Source organism: Pongo abelii, chromosome 22 (assembly GCF_028885655.2).
Source record: "Pongo abelii isolate AG06213 chromosome 22, NHGRI_mPonAbe1-v2.0_pri, whole genome shotgun sequence".
NCBI classification, from domain to species: domain Eukaryota; kingdom Metazoa; phylum Chordata; class Mammalia; order Primates; family Hominidae; genus Pongo; species Pongo abelii.
The window spans coordinates 51,864,371-51,880,721 of NC_072007.2; the positions used below are offsets into that span (position 1 = coordinate 51,864,371).

The 16,351-nt window shown below is 50.1% G+C and overlaps 1 protein-coding gene across 2 annotated transcripts in view; it reads right to left on the reverse strand.

Moving 5' to 3' along the window:
• Positions 1–9,960, reverse strand: part of TMPRSS2 (transmembrane serine protease 2) — a 43,764-nt gene extending 33,804 nt beyond the window's left edge. Inside the window, exons 1-2 of one of the 2 annotated variants that reach the window (XM_054542565.2) lie at positions 9,878–9,960; positions 54–124 (exon numbers count right to left, since the gene is read on the reverse strand). In XM_054542565.2, the coding sequence (XP_054398540.2) occupies positions 54–68 (15 nt within the window). In that variant the 5' untranslated portion in view covers positions 69–124; positions 9,878–9,960. The other variant, XM_024239540.3, reaches the window with a different exon arrangement.
• Between the last annotated feature and the right edge of the window lie 6,391 nt (positions 9,961–16,351).

A 16,351-nucleotide genomic window follows, 5' to 3' on the forward strand; every position in this document is an offset into this window, starting at 1 on the left:
AGAATGACAAAGGAACAAAGAAAAGGTCAGGAAGGTAATAATTAACCACTTACTGAGTTCAAAGCCATCTTGCTTTTATCAACAGCATCGAGTAATGATAGGTATCTGGAATGTTCAATATGACCTAGAAGAAAGAATTACAGGACTGTAATATTTAGTTAGTTTTTAGAAGATAAATCTGGAAAGAACTAGAAGAATCTCTAGATGAAGGTTACCTACAGCAAAGACCAGTGTTGCCTGCTGACCTTTGGCCTGCCTCTTCACCACTGCTTCCCCACATCCCTCCATATTTAAGGACTTTGGGACCCACTTATACCTTAGAGGTTACAGCAGAAGCACTCTCCTCTGAGATCAGAGTGGGTAGGAGGATGGGGTGCAATTGTAAGTGCTGCGGCCAGGACAGCCTGACCAGAAAGAAGAAGGAACACACTCAGTGACTCAAACATCCATCGGGAAGGGCTCTCAGGGGACTGCCTGGGGCTCAAGGCCACCCACAACTCCACTGCCACTAAGCCCAGGCATCCTGCTGGAATTAACCCAGTTCTAACCAGGCAGCTGTGATATCCCCTATACGGAACATCTACTCAAGGGAGACTGCATGGGATAAAACACTGAAGAAACACAACAAGGTAACTAAACCCATCAAGGTCGGCAGAGGTTAAGGACAAGATAGGCCCAGGAGGGAAAGACCTGGGCCAGTTCCTGGCAACACAGCTCCCTGGAAGTGTTGATGGGTGAGTTACTCAACCTTGTTGAAATCTCAGGGTCCTCATGGGAAAACGGACAAGGCAATCACCACCATTGTGTTAAGCTGAGGGTTCCCGGAGAGTGGGGAAGGAGTGCCTCACAGTACCAGGAACTGAGGAAGAGCGGGTGTAATCAGACCGTCTTTCCCCGAGAACGTCCACAGGCACTGCCAGTAGCCACCCACCGCCCAGCGGGTGGTCCAGGGCTCAGCACCAGATACAGCTCATGGTTGACTTTTTAAAGCAGGCCATGTGGGCCCTCCCAATTTTTAATAGATACATACATTTAAAATAATCCATAAAACACGTCCACAGTCACTCAATTTTCTACCCCAAACCCAAAAAAGAAAGAAATTCAGAGCCAACCATTTTGACTATTGCTAAGATTAGCAGTAATGAAAAGAAAGCTGTGGGCCATTTCGTTTGTTGTCCTTTGTGAACAGTTAACAATGATAGATAGAGATACCATCAACACGAAATGCTTTATAGTAAAGCCACATTCTGACATCATTCTCCATGGACAAAGATTCTTTGCTTGATCAAACTTATATCCAGATCCTGAACTTTCTAGGCCATCTGTGCATTTCCTTGTAAAATCCGGTTTTAGCAAAAAACCTTGCTCAGTCAGCTTAGCCAGAACCTCCCACCCTCGGTATCTGATCACTCTGGATATCTGATCGGGTTCCTCAGCCTCCACCGTGCCACAGGTGATGTCTGATCACCCAGCCTGTCTTCAGCAAGAATCCTGTTTGGTTGGTTTAGCCAGAATCCCCCTTACCCTTGATGTTTTCTCTTAGTGATTTTTCTACCCACCAACCCCACCCTGATCCTTGGTTATAAATTAACTCCCACTTGCCCATACTGTACTCAAGTGGATCCCAGTCTCTTTTTCCCACTGCAAAATCTGCTGGCTGTGGTCCCTGTACCTGTCTCCATGGTCCTGAATAAAGTTCACCTCACCATCTTTAACAAGTGTCGTTGGACGATTTTTTTTCTTTAACATGCACTTCTTGAGCAAATAAAGGGCTTTTTTCCACTGCTTCCCACTTGGCTTTAAATGACCAAAGAATATTTTAAGAAACGGGGTTCAAGATTATCCATCCACAAGACCGTGTTCCCAATGAGGGAACAAGAGCCTGGAGGAGGCTCTGGGCTTTGGAGCTGGCCAGACCAGGGTCCACTGCCTGTGACATGCCCACAGAAGGATATTTCCCACCTGCTGGCACAAAGCAGGTGCTCAAACAGCAGCAGGCAGCACTGGGCAGTGGTTCAGCCCCTGACCTCTGAGACTAGACTCTAGATCCAAACTCAGGCACAGCCACTCACTATCCATGACCTGGAGGAAGCTATCAAAGGTTCTGTGCCTCAGTTTCCCCATCTGCAAATGCAGATAGTAGTAACACCTACCTCCAGGGCATTCAGTGAGTTAATACTAATGAAGTGCTTCATGCTTAGCATAAAATGAATGCTATATAACTTTCCGTTAAATAAGAGGAATTATAAAGCTGATAAACATTTAACGACCTGCTGAAGGAAAAGAGGGCTGTCTTGATTTGCAGGTTTGCCTTCGGTAAGTATTCCCAGGCTACCAACATGAAGCCCACCACGGAGCCAAGTAGAGTGGGGCCAACTTCAGCACACCATTGCTTTCCTGTGTCCTAAGCAGAACTAGTTGCTGAATCATTAAACTATAAAACCCCAACAGCCTGCCATGAATGAAAATGAGTATATGGCTTTTTAGTCTCGAGAAACCTCACCAAACAGGTTACGACAAACATACACCGATCATTTATTTACTCTTCACGTACAGATAAAAATATAAGAACCAGGTCATGTCATAGCTTTGGGATTTTTTCTAGGATTAAAACTAGAGTTCACACCTTCCTGGGTATGAGGAAAGGAAAGTGACTAATATACAGGTGGGAAGGATCACCATTTAAAATGTATCGAAAACGTTTTAGCCTTTAGTCACATCTTAATAAACCTTGCCTATGTCTGCTTTGTGAAGAGAGAGGATCCTCAGGCCTGACAACACAATAAATCCCGCATTCTTGTCTCATAAGCAGCAAAGAACTCAGTACCGTCTAAGATTGCTTTCAAAGAGTCCTGCCTAACCAAACACATTCTCACGCCTCTGGTTTCTCGGCTCTCGTATCTCCCCAGTTACAGGTTTGGTTGAAGTTTCAGGAAGTGAAAATCTGATCCCACTGGCGGCTCTCCCAGCTCAGAAGCCCTCTGAAAGGAGTGAAGAATCAATACTCAAAACCCACACTTGCTATTCACTCACGATCCCTAACAAGGAAGCCAGGGAAGGAGCACCGGGAGCCACCACCATTAATTGTCAAATAAAAGCCACAGGACCCAGAGGCAGTCACAGGATAATCCTATCTCTTCCAGCAATCAGAACATGATAAACAAAAATATTCAGTGTGCCCAAATCAGCTACCACGGACTTTGGAATGGAAGACCAGAGTGATGCTGCCAATAACATTCTCCAGCTGGGCCAGGCGCGGTGGCTCACGCCTATAATCCCAGCACTTTAGGAGGTCAAGGCGGGCAGATCACCTGAGGTCAGGAGTTCAAGACCGGCCTGGCCAACATGGTGAAACCCCATCTCTACTAAAAATACAAAAAGTAGCTGGGTGTGGTGGCGGGTGCTTGTAGTCCCAGCTACTTGGGAGGCTGAGGCAGGAGAATCACTTGAACCTGGGAGGCAGAGGTTGCAGTCAGCCAAGATTAGGCCACTGCATTCCAGCCTGGGTGACAGAGAGAGACTCTGTCTCAAAAAAACAAAAACAAAAACAAACAAAAACAAACAACAACAACAAAAACATTCTCCAGCTGAAAATAAAACAAGGGGGGGAATGTCCCGCTCTGACATTAGATCTGCAAGGGGAAGCACTGCTGTCCCAAAAAGACCAGGGAATCACACTCAGTCCTGTTCATCTTCAAAACAGGCATTTCCTCATTCACACAAGCTTGTACATCTCATTAACTCGTTTCTGAAAGGAGCAAGATGTAACGTAGATGGCGAGAGACAATGCTGTTTAGCGAATGCTTGCTCCTGTCATTTAAAGGACCGGGATGATGTCTCTCAATTCTGGAAAGCCAACCATCATGAGCACTCGGGGAAATTTTCCTTTAAGTGCAAAAGAGCAACAGTGGATGGCACTCAGTCTCCATTCCTGGCTGGCAGGGAGCTCCTCCTTCAATACAGACAGTGTCAGCCACTTGAATCTCACAATGGCACGCAGCTGTCCTCGCACTGTTTTGGTCCATCCTGGACTGAGAGCTGAGTCAGCCCATGAGTCACCTGCCTGACCACCATGCAGCAGGACGATGCTGTGGCATCGTATCCGCATCCCATGACGCGATGAAGTTACTGCCAAAACAAGAATCTTTTCTCCTAGTTTCTCTCCTCTGGAGATCTCAGGACACGTTTACTGGAGACTTACTTTCCAAACAACCAAGCCAACGCGAATGAAGTTAGGCTCGTAGACACTGACTCCCACCCAAGATCCAGGGGTATTCTCTGCAATGAAGTCTCCACTGACCTCACTGTGCACCACTGTGCACACACCTGCTCCTTCTCGAAGCCCCCATGTGTGACTGGTACAGTTCGAGTTGCTGGAGGTGTGAGAGGGAACAGACAGCCTCAGACTCAGTGCCCCTTCTTCAAACTCCAGACAGCACTACCACCATCCACGGACACATCCCAGCCAATGACCAAATCATCAAAAAGAGCCCTTTATGCCAAAATAACCGCACTAACATCACATTATACAACGAGATGTTCTATCCTCTTAAGGATAGAATGCACGACTAAATGAAAGTTAGCCAACAGTGGATTTCAGTGGCTGTTCAGCAGAAACTTGTTTATGTATAATCGGGTAAATTGCATACACAATGATTGGCACAAGAGTTCTACTGAGAGAGAAAGGTTGAGCGAGAAACAGAAAGATCACCTCAGGACAGGTATTGCCCGCATCATCCAAGTTTCTATTCCTGTAAACGACTCATTACCACCTGTACCCCAAAAACTATTGGGGAAAAAATTAATAAGCATGTTTGGCAAAGTTGAGGGATACAAGATCAATATAAAAATTTATGTGTTTTTATATACCAACAGCAGATGATCGGAAATGTAAATTTGAAATACAATGCAATTTGCAGGAAAAAAAATATATTTTTTGAATTCCAAAGGCCAAATGAGTAAGATGAAATTTAGCAGAGGGCGATGAGATGCCCACACCCAGACAACACCAGCAGCCCAAGTCAGGACAGTGGGTGACCTCCCAGGAGTCCAGGTGCCCCAAGCTGAGTGCAACTTGGCATGACAGGCAGGAGGGCGGCAGAGGCCCTCAGGTCACTCCAGGCGGAGACTTCAACACCACACACAAGCCACTGGCTAAGGTTTAAAGAACTTGTCCAAGTCAATCTGTAAAATGGGGATGATACAGAAATAGGGTTGTTGCAGGGATTAAGTGAGACAGCAAGGCCGTAGCTCAGCGCCCAACCCATCATGAGCACTCAATAATAACATAATGATGGCAGATAAGGTTTATCTTCCAACACCTAAAAGCCGGCTACATGGAAAAGGAATTCTATTTATTTTGCATACATCCAAAGGACAATACCAGAATCATGATCAGAATTTCCAGAAGAGCAGGCTTGGATTCTATCTGGGGAAATCAAGATTCCAACAATTAGAAAGTTCACATATGGCCTGGAGCTACCTTAGAATGTACCAGATTCCTCAAACCTAAAAATGTATGTTTCAAGACTGGAGGATCATTTCTCCAACATATTCCAGAACAGAATTAGGCTTGAGCATCGAGACCAGACATGGTGATCTTTCAATATTACTCCCAACTCCTTATAAATGCATCATTACCAGTGAACTTGAAAATGTCAGCAAATTCTCTGTTATCAGAATCTTGCACAAAGAACTCCAAGCCCATCATCCCTAGAAAGCATGGTCTCCCATGACCCCTGGGCTATACTGCAGTGGGGTCAAGCTGAGTGCCCTGCCAGGACAGCCCCTTGGAAAGCAATGGCCTTAAAGGGAATTTGACACTGCATTGTGCACCTCGTACAAACAAGCAATAATAAAAAGCCTCAGCTTAGTTCCATCTGCCAAGTCAGACCTCACTTGAAAATATTTTTCTAACAAATCAAATCGTCACAGCCTCTCATTCTGAGTCCCACTTGACAGCCCCGATTTTTCCACCTGGTCTGCCCTTGAGTGAACTTCCAGACTTCTGCTGCCACAACCACAAGCCAAGGTGCCCTTCAAACACTTCCTGCTTTCTTGCCACAACCCTGTGCCCTAAACTCCTCCTGCCCTCCTGCCATGGATGCCCAATGGCTCAGCGCCGTCCACACGTAGATGTCAGAGCCCTCACCTCCCTCTCCCAGACTCACGTTCAGGAGGATGAAAAGCCTGTCTTTGAGTTTCCTGCCCTCTCAAACTTCACTCTGTTTACAACAAAAGTAACTACCCACACCCCTGCCGGAAAACCAGCCTCGACTCCCAACCAGCGCATTTCCACTCATTCAGTTCCTCTCTCCCGACCATTGCTCAGTGACTAGGAATAACCAAGTCCCAGGTCAGGCTCTGCCTCCTCCTGGAGCCCAGCCTCTGTTCTAGGTCATCCTGAAGAGCTGCCTGTGTGCTCAACCAAGCTGCTACCCTGTCACAGATCCCCCTTTTCCTCCTCCTTAGGTGTCCACAGGCTAGGTGGGGCCAGGGTGGTGAATGGCCATGGGGACATCATAAGCCCCCTCCTTCACACCCAGGCCCATACTCCTGGTGCTTGCAAGTCAGGGCTTCCCAAATCACCCTTAGGGCCAGGAGGGGCCCCACAAAGGCTGACTCCTTACAGGCCTCAGCTCTCAACATAATGCTCCTGCACCCCAATCCTGAGGCCACGCAGTGTATCCCATATTGGAGGATCCCCTGGCAGGTGTCCTGGAAAGTAAGGAGGTGTGGGAAAGAGTAGCAAAGACCTGGTGACTGTGGGATGAGGGACACTCAGGGAGTGCAGAGCAGGAGGGACCAGAGAGCAGAAATGCACCTGGGCCTTCAATGCTCCTGGGCTCTCTGGCTCCCCGCAGGGAGCTCTCCCTGGCCTCACTCTCCCCATTAGCAAGGCCACCTTCCAAGTCTTCAGCAACCAAAACCGAACAAGCACTCCCTTGACCATTCACCTTTCCTTTCTACCTCAATGTTCAAGGCTTAGATCTGATCAGTGCTCCCCAAACCCAGAATTTTCAAGAGGGCTTAGAAAAAAAATAAATAAATAAGATGCCTGGACCCCATTCTCAGAGTCTGATGCAATAATTGGGACCAAGGCAATGATCCCATATTATTACGAAGATCCCGTAGGGAATCTTGCCACAGATTCAGGTGGAAAAGAATAAAAGTTATCAGCCAGACTTCTGGTTTACATTTCCTGGTAGGGGGACAACACACTCCAATGATGATGATGGTGGTGGTGGTTACTGGCATAAGGTACTGCATGCATCTACCTTTTCACCTACGGGACATTTGCACCAGAGTCTTGTCACTCAATGCCTCCATGGCCTAGGAGGTCAGCCCTCCGCAGGTCCCCTTTCAGAGTTCCAGGCACTCTGGCCGTGTCATACTGCTAGAGGGGGCAGCACGGAGCCCAGGTGGGGCTGTGGGCAGGAGCTGCACTCTTTCAGGTCAGGGAGAACCAGAGCCTGGCCCAGGAACAAGCCCTTTTCAATCAGGATTCTGGGCGCCTTGTTTCCAGCTTCCTTCCCTCCTTTCCTCCACTTGCTGGTAACTTTCCAACATCCTGGAGGGAGAACCCAGGGAAGGAGCAAAAGCAATCAATACAGTGCCGATTGTCACTAAAGCCCCTTCTAAGCATCCTGTGTCTCCAACTCAGAGCCCGACACTGGAAGTACTGACCTATGGAGCCAGACAGGCCATGTTTATCCCCAGTTCTGCCCCTTACAGGTTACAAGACCTTGGACAAGCTACCCAACCTTTCTTCCCCAGTTTCCTTACAATTGAGTTAAGTATATTATAAAGGGTTTGCAATGATGCCTGGCTGAAAAAAGTGCCACATCAATGTCTGTGGTTATTATTATAATGCCAGTGCAGCCAAATATACTCCTACAATTAAGGTGACTTGAGTTCAAGATACAGCGGCCAACGGTGCCAGGCAGGCCAGCACCTAGCAACATGGGAGGCCCTGCCTGAGGCTCCAGCAACAGCACAAGCTTGTTGTCAGAAGGTTGTCCTTGGCTGGTGGGAATAAGGGAAGCTGCTGGGGACCAAACAAATGTCCAAGCAGAGAATAAAAGCCCAGCCAGCTCACCAGTTGATAATTAAAAATAACCAGAGGCCGAGGTGTAGATGGCCGTCTCCAGGCAGAGGTCTCAGCCGGTAGGATGCACCCCGAACTCTCCAGCCTAGTGTGTCCTTATCTGAGGGTGTTGCTAGGTTTCATTCTAATCTCATCTGTCCAGTAGTTCTGCAGCAGAGCAGGGCAGGTCCCACTTCTTCAAAAGCACTCAGTAAAGGTGGGGAAGTCCTGAGCAACCTCCAGTGACTTTCTGGGGGAGCTCCTGGTTACCTGGCCCACCAGGCCCTCCCTTCACAGCAGCAGCTAAGGAGCCAGGACTGACTTAGCTACTTGCGTCCCCAAGGCCCTTTGCGCTGGTAAACTCTCCCTGCCACTCTCCCAACCCCCATCCTTCCTGCAGGGGAGGCTGGCTCCATCCCCACTTCCTGGAGTACCTTCCCAGATCTCCTGGGACAGGTCAACAACCTTAGTCTCACTTTAGGTTTTCCAAACGCCTTGTAACTGGGCTGCGTAGCCTTTGTAATTTTCCATGATTCGGGAGGTTCTCGCGGCTGGGAGCTCCGTGAGGTCAGGCATTGCCTTGGGCGCGATGCGCTCATCTTTCCCACGGGACCACTGCACAGGTTCGCACGGAGGGGAGGGCTGCGCAGCCTCGAAGCCGAGCCCTGGGTGCTCCCTGCCCACAGGGCTCACCTTGGGCCGCCGTGCTATCCTTTCCTTCCCAAACAAGCCACCAGGATTCCTCGTGACCAGGCCTGCCACTAGGGCGTTCTGAACAGGATTCAGGGCCACCGCGCTGTGCCCTACGGCGGAGCGGGCGAAGGCCCTCCTCTGCCACAAGCGCTCAGGGCTCTCGGCGCACAAACTTTCTGGACGTGGGGCAGTTTTTCAGCTGGACCCGTGCTCGAGCAGAGCGCCCACTGCCAGACTGGAGCACCTGACCACTCAGGGTGCCACTGTGCCGAGCCGGGCAGGACAGGATGAGGTGGACCGAAGCGCCCAGGTGCCCCGCCTTCCCCCCAACCCGGCACCGAGCGCAAGTGGAGGAGCCAGACCGGCTCCTCCCGGGCGGGTTCCTGCCGGTGCCGGGTGTCCAGGCGGCCCCGGCCCTGATCGCCGCCAGCGGGTCGCCGCAACGGGGCCTGAGTCGCGAGCAGTCCCTCCCCGGGACTGACGGGACGTTTGCACCTCGCCCGGGGGCCCTCCAGGAGCCTGGCCCAGCGGTCCCCGCCGCGCCGCCCGTATCGTTCCCGGCATCTCAGCGAGTTTCCAGTTTCTCCCTACCTCTTAGGGAACCAAGAAGCAGAAGGAGTTCAGGTAACACTGCGGGACTGCAGAGATTTCCCCCAAACAAAGAAGCCAACCGACAGCACTCCCAGTCCTCGTCCCCAAAGAGAAAAGGCGCACCGGTGCTCCCAGGCAGGGGCCGTGGAGGGCAGGCGGACTAGGAGCCAGCTTCGGGGACCCCGGGGGACTCTCTTCCACCAACTGGCTAGGGACTCGCAGGACCACCTGCCCCAACGTCGCGACGCCAAGCCAACAGGGGCGGCCAGGGCTCTCCGCAGTGCGCAAGGGGTCCCAGGAGCCCAGCACTCTCCCAGCACCCCCGGAAGGCGCCCTGCCCGGCTGGCCCCAGCGCTCGACCCTCGGGCGCACTCACCTGCCGCGCCGCGCTCCTCACACCCGCTTTCACCTCCGGGCGGGGCAGGGGGCATCGGTGGGTCCCAGGCGCCCAGGTTCCCCTCCCCAGCCCGGACCCCAAGCCGGGACCCTGGTACCGGCGCCGCTCACCTGCCGCGCTCCAGGCGGCGCTCCCCGCCCCTCGCCCTCGTCCTCCGCCTCCTGCTTGGCTCGCGCCTACTCGGCCCGGCCGGCCCTGGCTCTCGCTTTAATCTCAGGAGGCGGTGTCCCAGGGCCCAGGGCGACACCCCCAAGCGGGTCGCGGGTCACCCTGGGCGGGCGGGGGCGGGGGCGGTGGGAGGAGGCGTTTCCCAAGGGGAGCCCGGGACTGGTTCCCTGCCTGGCTCAACCCCGGCTGCGGCGGAACCCACAAGGGACTCTGGGGCGCTTCCCGGGCCGGGCCCCAGAGGCCAGCCTGCCCCTCTCCGGTCCGCGGCGCAGCGCTGCCCGAGGGCTCGAGTTTGGGTTAAGGAAGGGGATTCTGGGGAGCGCTCCTCGAGTCCTGGGTGAGCCCCCGGAGCTGCTACCTCACGAGCTCCTGCAGGCGGCCGGCCCCGTCTTGGCCTCCGGGGAACCCACTGTGGCTTCTGTGCAAGGACCCAGGAGTCGGCCTTGGGGAACCGCTGGCCCAAGCACGAGTGGCGGGGACACAGCGCCGGGCGCTCAAGACCCTCCCCAGTCCGCCTAGGCTGGCCTTTCTTGGCCCCCACCAGCGTCCTGTGGAAAGGGCTCCCCAGGATGGTCTCGGGTCTCTCGGTACCACCAGCCAGGGCGGGAGTGAGGAAGCGGTGGGACACACCTCAGCCAGGAAGACGTGGCTGTTCCCGGGCACTTCAGAGGTTCTTTCCAATGTTTGCAATTGTGGGGGCTCAGAATTCACCAGAATTTAATAGGACCGTAGGAGACCAGAATTCGCCACCCCAAGTAGGACTGGAGGAGACCAGAATCTGCTACCCCAAAATAGTCCTCTTTGGCACATTGTTGATTTGGAACTGATTATGTTGAGAAACTGCAGACACCGGAGTACCTCTGAGCAACTGCCCTTTTGTAAAGGAAATTTGCACCTATAAAGGAAACGTTTGTTAGTCAACATATCTGTACCAGGAAGAGAGCTGTTCCCGGACGACTTTTATCACCTGGGAAACTTTTATCTGCCTCACATGGCAACCTGCGTTCACCAGACACCCCCTCTCCTCACGCTCCCTTCACTCCTCCACCGCTCCTCAGAAGCTTCAAACCCCCATTTCTTTCTGTCACTCAGAGTGACAAATAAGCCTCAATCATCGGGCTGCTACACCTTGATCCCCCCCCGCCCGCCCGCCAGAAGGGGTCTCACTGTGTTGCCCAGGTTGGAGTGACTCAATCATGGCTCATGGCAGCTTCAACCTCCCAGGGCACAAGTAATCCTCCCACCTCAGCCTCCCGAGTAGCTGGGACTAGAGGCGTGTGCCACCACGCCCAGCTAATTTAATTTTTTGTAGGGATGGGGGTCTCCTTATGTTGCCCAGGCTGGTCTCCAATCTGGGCTCAAGCGATCCACCTGCCTTGGCCTCCCAAAGTGCTGGGATTACAGGTGTGAGCCCCCGCACTGGACCCCTCAGTCACCTGGCCTGTTCTTTAGGTCTCATATTCTTGTGGGATTCCCATCTGTGAGTACATACATTAAAACAGCTTTTCTCCTGTTCATCTATTTGATGTCAATTTAATTTGTAGACTAGCTGAAGGAACTAGAAGGGTAGAGGGGAAGCATGTTTTCTCCTCCCCTGCATAATATACAAATCAACATGATTTGCTTTAAAATGAGGTGAAAGCAGAAAAAAGCCTCATTCAGTCCCATCCCAGCCTGCCTTGGCTCACTGCTCCCTTCCTGGGAAGCTCTCCCGGAAGTCTCCTGTGGGGCAGGACTTTCCTAGTAAACCCTTCCCTCTCACTCCCTCCTTTGGCATCTTTTATGGTCTGCTGGTGGCACCCACAACAGGGATTGTCCCCAATATGCCCCAGCCCTCCCCATCCCCCACACTGCCCTGTGCTCCAGGCTGCCCCAGTGGGAGACCCCCAAAGACCCTCTCCAGCACACAGGTCAGGTCCAGTTGTCTTTCCGCGGCACTTATTTCTGTCTTGACAGTGTGTTTGGTGCCTGCTAATTCCACACAGAAACCAGGGAGTAAGTGCTGCCGCAGACTCAGGCCTCTTGTAGTGGTTGTTCATTCACCATTTATTTTTGCTTTTATATTAATAATCAGGGTTCTCCAGAGAAACAGAAACAATTGGAGAAATACAAATATATACACACACATGTATATGCACACACATGTGTATACACACATCTATATTTCTATATATTATTTATAAATATTCTAAATATCTTATATATTATAAATAAATACATACAAATATATACATAAACATGCATATTTATATGCATAATATAATACAGGCATTATATATTATACATAGCTTATATGTAATAAATATTATTTATTATATATAATAATGTAATACATATTATTTATAATATATATAAAAATTTATTATAAGAAATTGACTCATACAATTATGGAGGGTGAGAAGCTCTACAATCTGCCATCTACAGACTGGAGATCCAGGAAAGCTGGTGTTGTAGCTTTCAAAGTCCTGAGGGCCAGAGAACTAGAGAGTAGATGGAACAGATTCCAGTCCAGGTCGGAAGGCCTGAGAACCAGGAGTGCTGAGGGCAGGAGAGGATCAAAGTCCAGCTCACACAGTCAGGCAGAGAGCAAATTCAACCTTCCTCCCCTTTTCTGTTCTATTCAGGCTCTCAACAGATTGCCCAAATTGAAGGCAATCATCATTACACAGTCTTTTCAAACATTAATCTCTTCCAAAAACACCCTCACATGCAGACACCCAGAAATAATGTTTAACCAGTTACCTGGGCATCCCATGACCAAGTCAGCTTCACACATAAAATTAACCACGGCTGGATGCAGTGGCTCCCACCTGTAAACCCACCACTTAGAAGGCTGAGGTGCGAGGATCTCTTGAGCCCAGGAGTTTGAGACTAGACTGGACACCACAGCAAGATCCTGCCTCTACAAAAAGTTTATTAAAAATTAGCCAAGTGTGGTGGTGTGCACCCGTAGCCCAAGCTACTTGGGAGGCTGAAGTGAGAGGATCAGTTGAGCCCAGGAGTTTGAGGCTGCAGTGAGCTTTGATTGTGCCACTGTACTCCAGCTTGTATGACAGAATGTGACCTTAGTTTTATCTAAGCATGAATATACACATATATATATACCGCCATAAGTTGACCCCTTGTCAACTTCGCACCCACACATCTCCTTACACCATACTTTATCTCTAAAGACAATAGCAAAGTAATAATTTTGCCTAATGTGATAAAACTCTTCTGCATACAACCAAAAAATGCACTAAGCCCTTCCCCAGAAGTGGATGTAAAATTCTCAAGTGTTTATACTTCTCCTTGGTATTCCATAACTTAAATACCATAATGTAAAATTAACAATACTTAATACAATGATATAAAGTCAATACACCTTAAGTTATATAATAAAGGAACATGAGAGAAAAGAAAACAGATATATACTGTATATACAAGTATGTGCACAAATGTATTTAGAAAAAGTAATGAGAAAATACTCGTGACAATCTAAGGCTTTATAACAGGTTGCATGGGCAATAGCTGGTGTTTGTAACTGTCTTCTTCCACTACTCACCCTGTGTTCCCTCTGCCTTCGGGAAGCATGGCAGCTGGTCATGGTTCTTAACCTGATGGAGTGATACAAACCTTCATTCCTCAAGGGTCTGGGCCATTAATAGCCCTGCCTGGATTGTGTTGTAGTTTTCCATTGACCTTAATCACAAGCATGGTAAAACTAAAAGATGCCCTAAGGAATCGTTGTATTCCAGACACACTCTTCCTTACTTTCCTGGTGGAGTAGTAGTAGTCTATAGCTTCTCCTTAGTAGTCCAGATCGGTCTCCCCAGCCAATGCATAACTCTCTCTTTGCCTGTTGATTCAGAGGCATGTGGAACTCAGCATGGCCAGGTGGCAGTCGTAAATTCTACTTTAATGGAATCATTGTTGTGTCTCCTGGTGGCAGCATTCCTCCCTCTGGAACTAAGACCTCTAGGTCAGCAGAGCGTAAAGTCACAGAAACAGCAAGCGAAAATTTTGCTAGTGGGCCACTTGGAGTAATAGTGCGTTGTGCCACTCCCATTTCCACCCCTTGATTCCTGGACCGGTGAATCCTGGCTATGGGAGAAACAGCACTGCATATTGGATGCTGATTTGGAGCATATACAGCTTTCTGGAGAACCTTGTCCCAGCCTGCAGAGCATTGTCCCCTAGCCAGCACTGTAACTGCGTCTTCAAAAGGCGATTCCACTATTCTATCAAGTCAGCTGCTTCATGGGGGTGGGGAATATGGGAAGATCAGTCGATTCTGTGAGCATAAGCCCATTGCCACGCTTCTTTGACAAGTCAGTTCCTTGCTCAAAAGCAATGCTGGGTGGAATACCATGATGGTGGATGAGGCATTCTGTGAGTTCCACCAGAAGCACTGTGTGCAGGGAAGACAAATCTGTATCCAGACTGTGTATTCCAGTAAGGACAAAATGCTGCCCCTTCCATACTGAAAGCGGTCCAATGTAATCCACCTGACACCAGGTTGCTGCCTGATCATCCTGGGGAACCGTGCCATATCAGAGCCTTGGTGCTGGTCTCTCCTGCTGGCAGATGGGCACTCAGTTGTGGCTGTAGCCAGTTTGGCCTTGTTCAGTAGGAGTCCATGTTGCCGAGCCCATGCATAATCTCCAGCCCTGCCACCGAGGCCACTTTGTCCACGAGCCCATTGGGTGATGACAGGAGTGGCTGGGGAAAGGCTGACTGGTATCTACAGAATGGGTCATCCTAGCCACTTGATTAATATTATTATTATTATTATTATTATTATTATTTTGGAGATGGAGTCTCACTCTGTCACCCAGGCTGGAGTGCAGTGGCACAATCTCGGCTCACTGCAACCTCCGCCTCCCGGGTTCAAGCGATTCTCCTGTCTCAGCCTCCTGAGTAGCTGGGATTACGGGCACCTGCCGCCATTCTCAGCTAATTTTTTGTATTATAGTAGAGACGGAGTTTCACTGTGTTACCAAGGCTGGTCTTGAACTCCTGAGCTCAGGCAATCTACCCATCTTGGCCTCCCAAAGTGCTAGGATTACAGTTGTGAACCTCCGTGCCCGGCCCCACTTGATGACTAAAGTCCTCTCCTGGCCAGGTGCGGTGGCTCACACCTGTAATCCCAGCACTTTGGGAGTCTGAGGCGGGTGGATCACAAGGTCAGGAGTTCAAGACCAGCTTGACTGACATGGTGAAACCCCGTCTCTACTAAAAATACAAAAATTAACCAGGCATGGTGGCATGCACCTGTAATCCCAGCTACTTGGGAGGCTGAGCCAGGAGAATCACTTGAACCTGCGAGGTGGAGGTTGCAGTGAGCTGAGATCATGCCACTGCACTCCAGCCTGGGTGACAGAGCGAGACTCCATCTCAAAAAAAAAAAAAAAAAAAAAAAGTCCTCTCCTGATGAGGTCATCCTTTGGTGGCCATTCACATGGGACAGAAATATCCTCACATCCTTTGCCCACTCAGAGAGGTCTACCTACATACCTCTGTCCCAACTTTATCACCAATTTTCCTATCATGTTTCTTCCAAGTCCCTGACTATCCAGCCACAACATTGATTACAGCCCATGAGTCCATATATAATTGCATGTCTGGCCATTTCTCCTTTGAAGCAAAGTGCACAAGCAGGTGCACTGTCCTACGTTCTACCTGCTGGGAAGATTTTCCTTCACCACCACCCTTCTGGGTCCCAGAAAAGGGCTGTGGTGTTGCAGCTGGGCACTTCTGGGTGGTGCCAGCACATGGTGCTGAACCATCTGTAAACCAGGCCTGGGTCTTCTCTTTCTCTGTCACCTGATCATAGGGAACTTCCCATGTGGCCATGGGTGCAGGCAGGGGAAGAGAAGGCAGTGTAGCAGGAGGGGATACCATGAACATTGGCTCACTTCTTTATGTAATCTACTTAAGCTTTCAGGACCTCATCAGGCCTGACCACGTATAGACGCTTCCATTTGATGATGGAGTGCTGCTGTGCATCCTCAGCTTTATGATGTGGTGGGGTAGGTAACATCCAGTCCATGACGGGAGCTCAGGTCACATGGTAACTTGTTGGCCCATCGTCAAGTCTTCCATCTCTACTAAGGCCTGGTAGCTGGTAAAGAGCTATTTCTCAAAAGGAAACTATTTATCTGTGGAGGATGGCAGGGCTTTGCTTCAAATCCTAAGGGCCTGTGCTACAATTCACCTCCAGGGCATGCAAACAGCTCCATATCACATCTCTCTCTGTCACTGAAACTTCAAGCACTATTGGATCTGCTGGGTCCTATGGCCCAGGTTCAGAGCGGCTTGCACAGCAGCCCGGACTGTTGTAGAGCCTTCTCCTGTTCTGGGGCCCACTCAAAACTAGCATGTTTTCAGGTCACTCAGTAAGTAGCCCAGAGTAACACATCCAACTTTGTTGCCTC